The 4,970-nt window shown below is 68.5% G+C and overlaps 2 protein-coding genes across 2 annotated transcripts in view; both read right to left on the bottom strand.

Moving 5' to 3' along the window:
• Positions 1-2,606, bottom strand: part of HCN2 (hyperpolarization activated cyclic nucleotide gated potassium and sodium channel 2) — a gene marked incomplete at its 3' end in the record, with an annotated part of 26,145 nt that extends 23,539 nt beyond the window's left edge. The window contains exons 1-3 of the mRNA XM_027769559.1: positions 2,533-2,606; positions 2,334-2,414; positions 196-354 (exon numbers count right to left, since the gene is read on the bottom strand). Coding sequence (XP_027625360.1) covers positions 196-354; positions 2,334-2,414; positions 2,533-2,606 — 314 coding nt within the window. The remainder of the gene's footprint in view (positions 1-195; positions 355-2,333; positions 2,415-2,532) is intronic.
• A 757-nt stretch (positions 2,607-3,363) lies between these two features.
• The window catches only part of BSG (basigin (Ok blood group)), a gene marked incomplete at its 5' end in the record, with an annotated part of 9,351 nt that continues 7,744 nt past the window's right edge, over positions 3,364-4,970 (bottom strand). Inside the window, 4 exon segments of the mRNA XM_006171715.2 lie at positions 3,364-3,844; positions 4,014-4,081; positions 4,175-4,199; positions 4,549-4,825. Of these exon segments, the coding sequence (XP_006171777.2) occupies positions 4,018-4,081; positions 4,175-4,199; positions 4,549-4,825 (366 nt within the window).

The following is a 4,970-nucleotide window of genomic DNA, read 5'->3' as shown; positions in this document are numbered from 1 at the left end:
GGGGCGGGGGCGGGAGCCCCGCCTCTGCCGGCGCCCCCTCCCCGCACGCCTGCCGCGGCCCCGCGCCGGGGAAACTGAGGCCGCGGGGTCTGGGCGGCCCAAGGTCGGGCGGCTCGAGGCCTTGGAGACCCGCGCAGGCCTCGTCCCCGGAGGGGAAACTGAGGCCGGCACCGTGGAAGGACGCGCCAAGGTCACCGTGCCAGGCGGCGGTCCGGGGCCTCTCCGGGAGCGCCCGTGGCCGGGGCCTTCTCCGTCTCGGTTTCCACCGCTCCCCAAGGGCCAGGCCGCGGGGAGAGGGTGGCCTGACGCTGGGCCTGCAGACTGGGGCTGCCCTGCGTGGGCGGGCCCTGCTCGCTACAGACCAGAGATTTCCATAATGAAAGTGTTTCCAAGGCCACGAGATCCCTTGCTCTGCTCTGCCGACTCTGGCCCGGACAAAGACCTGTGAGCCCTGGGATGAATTCTGGGGTCTCCCATCCGTATTTGAGGAAACTGAGGCAGAGCCGGGCCAGATGAGGGCAACAGCGAGGGCCTCGGGGCAGGACGTGGGGTCCCAGGAGACAGCGGCCACCCCTTCCCTGGTGGGCTGAGCCCTCCTGGCCTGGAGCAGTGGGAGCTGCTGCAGGAGTGACTGGCCCAGCACCCAGCACCGGGTCGAAGGTGCCCCTAGCAAGGAGGACGATGGGCGAGAAGCAGCGGAGGGGGAGACCGGGACAGGATGGGAAGGGGGTCAGAAACAACCCCCTGAAGGGGCCCTGATGTCATCGGGGGCGTCTGCCAGGGCGGAGAGCTGACGCAGGCCTGCACATGATAGGTGGTTTATGGGCTACGTGTCCTCCCCTGGCAGTGACGGGCTGAGCGCCCATGCAGGGGGTGGCGGCCCCATGCCACGGCCACGCAGGAGGCAGGGTACTGTCTGTCCCGAGGGGCGTGTGGGGCTGGGCTGCTGCGGAGTTGGCGGTGCCAGGCTGCGGCCCGCCCCGGGGGCAGATGCGTGTTCCAGCTGAAGGGGGCTCTTTGATGTTCACCCTGGGAAGATGTCAGGCTGGGCAGGTCGCCAGAGCCTCAGGGCTCGCGGCTGAGAGCGGGAGGAAGCGGGCTGGCAGCCAGAGGACCCACCATGCCCGGCAGCGTGAGGCAGAGGCACCTCGGACCCGAAGAAGAGGATGCTGGAACCGGGGGTCCCGGCCCCTGTGGTCATGCACATGCATCCCATCAAACCCTTCACATGACAAACACCCCTCCAGCACCTGCCCGGGGGCTGGCAGCCCGGCAGCCAGGATGCCGCACACCGGAAGTGGTCAGCTCAGCAAACACCAGCCATGGACACTCCCCAGCTCAGAATGGGGGGGGACAGGCGGTGCGGAGAGCAGGTGTCCGAGGAGGAGTGGGGCCTATGTACAGGCCACGGGGTAAGCTGCAGGGCCATGCAAAGGCCCTGAGGCAGGGTCGTGCCAGCTTGCATGAGAACAGCAGTGTTGGGCAAAGTGGCGTGGTGGACAGTCAGGTGGGGGCCGCGTAGACAGGCTGGTCTGTTGCCTAAAACCACCCGCGGCCCCCCAAGGCCTTTGAAGTCCCCACCCCACTGCTTCCCTGTGGTGGAGGGGGCAGACCTCACCCAGCCTGCCCAGGGCCTTCGGGACACTCCCCCGCCAGCCCCTGCTCCTCGCAGCCTCTCCTCCAGCAGGAAGCCCCAGAGCTTACACAACCCAGGGCCTGCCGAGTGAGGGCAGTGTAAGATGAGGACAAAACCAGGCCAGGGCAGGCACTCACTGGGCCGGCCGGAAAGCCCGCTGCTGGGCTCATCACAGAGGCCGAGAGGCAGGGCAGGACACGGGCTGAGGTGGGGCCACTCCCCGCCTCAGGGGCTTCTGCTCACTCCTGACTCCCCATCCCTGTTCCCTGTTGGGGCCAAGGCGGGTGATCACCCTGGCCAACTGTACACAGGGTCTTTTAAAAATATATTTAATTTTATTTATTCATTTGTTTTTCACTTTGACCAGAGAGACACACAGAGAAGGAAAGAGAGAAAGCAGGCCCAGGCCTGGGACTCGAATCGTGGTTGGCCATGTGGGAGTGTCCAGCGCCTTAACCACGCCACCTGCTGGCCCCTGCACCCAGCGTCTTCTGCAGCCCCCTCAGCTCTGCCCTGCGCTGCTGGGTGCCCCCCACTGCGGGACCCTGGCTGCCACCGCCCAGACTGGGGCTCAGAATGTAGGGGTGTGGCACTGGCCCAGAGTCCCCCGCGGGCAGCCAGGGCAGGTAAGGGGCGGGGAGGCTGGGAGGAGCTGCTGGGCACAAGGGGACTCTGGTCCTCACCCCACCCTGCCCACCCTCTGCTGGGGACAGGAGCCCTGGTGACCGCCCTGGACATCCCGAGCTTGTCGAAGATGGCCATCTCCCCCGCCTCCCGTCTGGAGAAACAGGCAGGCTTTAGCAGCTGCAGAGCCTGGCCGGCCAGTGCAGACGCGGTGCGTGTGCACACCGAGGGCCCTCTGGGACGCCGGGAACTGCTTCCCCAGGGCTGCCCACCGGACACTGGGGCAGGGGACAGGCGTGGGGCTGGAGGTGCTGCCTCCTCCACAGACCTCTGCCTCTAGTACCATAGTCCCCGCACAGCACACAGGGGCCCCTGGCCCATTCTCTTCCAGGCCCCGGAAACCACAGGTACCGCCTAATCCCAGCGGGTCACCTAAGACTCCGCCGCTCAGCGAGGTGACCAAGGCCACAGCTGGGGCACTGGGACAGACGCGTAAGCTGCGGGGACACCAGGGCCAGGCAGGTGTGGCCCCCGCGAAGGCTCCCCTGACCCGCACACCCGGCTCCGCCCCGCGGTGTGTGCGCGGCGCCCTCTGGTGGCGGCCGCGGGGAGAGCCGGGTGCGGCCAAGCTATCTGGCAGGCGGCTCTCGGGACGCCATGCTCTGGCCCTCCCAGGTCCTGGAGCAGCGCTCAGGGCAGGGCGGCTGGGGCTGGAGGGCCCACAGGGTCGATAGCGCCCAGGGATGGGGCCAGAGGGCGCAGGACGGTTCTTTCGTTTCCTTCTCCCACAAGACAGGCCCCCTGGATGGGATCTCAGCACTGCAACCTGGGTCCCAGACTCCGCACTGGTGCGGGCCTGCCCGGTGCAGGTGGCCTGGCTGGAGCGCACCCGTCTGCCCCTCGGCTGTCTGGGGGACGGCGCAGGGCATGCAGCCTGCAGCCCTGGGGCCCCTGAGCCCAGGCAAGGGCGGCAGAGGGTCCGCGCCCACCCGTGGGGACCACGTCCCTCCACTGCAGACCTGCTTTTCTGGACCCGGGAGCACAGGCCCCCCCAGTGCCACCCCCAGCGGAGCCGAGGATGCCCACCCAGGTGCGGACAGGAGTCAGGAGAGGTGGGGTCGCTCTTTATTGGTGAGAGGCAGGTGAGGGAGGGGCTGCCCGTGGGTCTGCCCGCGGATCTGCCACACAGGCCACTGGACGGCCGGACACGGCAGGCAGCCACCAGGAGGGCTTGGGGTCCCCCAGGAACCGAGAAGGGAGCCCCGTGACCAAAAGCCTCGAGAGGCGCACAGACCCGGCTTCCACCGCAGGTGCAGGTCCACAGCACAGGCGGTGACAGGGCGACCCCGGCCCCGGCGGTCCCGCCCCGCCCCGCAGCACGAGGGAGTCAGGACTCCACACACAGACCCCAGTGACGTGTGAAAGCAACAGGAAAACGTCTATGGTTTGAATCTACGATTGCTTTGCTTTTGCTGGGTGGGTTTTTAAGAAGCGACAAAGTCTGGAATCTTGCAGATGACAGGACCCCGGACGTGGACTCCACAGATCGGGCAAAGTCTCAGCAGCTACATGTCCTGAGAGGGCCTGGGAAGGGGGGCGGCGCTCAGATGGGGAGGGGAGGGGGGAACGGGTCGCCCCAGCGGGGTCTGGGAAGGGAGGAGGAGAGGAGAGGAGAGGAGAGGAGGAAAGGCGCTGGGGCGGCCCCCTCCCCGGCCCTCCCGCAGGGCCACCAGGGCCACCGGGGCACACCTACCAGCTCAGGTGGCGTTCCTCTGGCGGACTCCCTGGCCCTTGTCGTTTGCGGGCTGCGAGCTGCTCTTCCTGGGGACGGGGCAGGCCTCAGTTGTGCTGGCAGCTCCCCCAGCACCCCACCCGGGCCGCCCAAGGCACCCGCCCACCGGGAGCTGGACTTACAGTGGCGCAGAGCCTGCGTCGTCATCTGCAGGAGGCGGGGGAGGGAGAGAGGCGGTCAGCGGGCCCTCCCCTGAGCTGAGTCCGCTGCAGGGAAGCCCGCCCCTCCGCCCCCTGCGCCCCAGCAGGCGAGCAGCAGCCTGGCCAGGCACGCGCATGCAGGGGCGGGAGCGCAGGAGCCGGGGCGTCCGCAGAGCCCAGCCTCCTGCCCCGCCCGCAAGTGCAGCAGGACGGCTGCTTACCGTGGACGCCAGCTTGTGGCCAGCGAGGGAGGAGAGAGGGAAGGTGAGCCGTGGACCTCACCGGCAGGCCCAGAGCTCACTGCCCTGGCCCCCCCCGCCCCCCGGGCTGCCGCAGGGCTGGCAGGGGTCACTCACCGTCCAGGACCTCGTCCGGCTTCCGCCGCTTCTCGTAGATGAAGATGATGGTGACCAGCACTAGCACCTCGGCCACGATGCCCAGGAAGGGCCAGAGGGCGGCCAGGTTGCTGCGCACCCGCAGCGAGATGGTGGCCTGGTCGCTGCCCTGCGCGCTGGTGCCGTTGCACACGTACTGACCGCCGTCGCTGCCCACGTCCAGGTCCCTGATGCGCAGCTCCGTCCTCTCTGCCGAGGAGCTCACGAAGAACTTGTCCCGGGAGCCGTTGACGATGACCTGGGGGCAGGTGCTCGTCCAGGACCGGGAGAGCCGCAGGTGCTGCCCGTTGACGATGACCTGGGGGCAGGTGCTCGCCCAGGACCGGGAGAGCCGCAGGTGCTGCCCCCACCCTGTGTGTCCCCTCTCCCCCCGGGCCTCCCCC

Source organism: Tupaia chinensis, unplaced genomic scaffold (assembly GCF_000334495.1).
Source record: "Tupaia chinensis unplaced genomic scaffold, TupChi_1.0 Scaffold149964_1, whole genome shotgun sequence".
In the NCBI taxonomy this organism is placed as follows: domain Eukaryota; kingdom Metazoa; phylum Chordata; class Mammalia; order Scandentia; family Tupaiidae; genus Tupaia; species Tupaia belangeri.
This window is presented reverse-complemented; position numbering and strand designations above follow the sequence as displayed.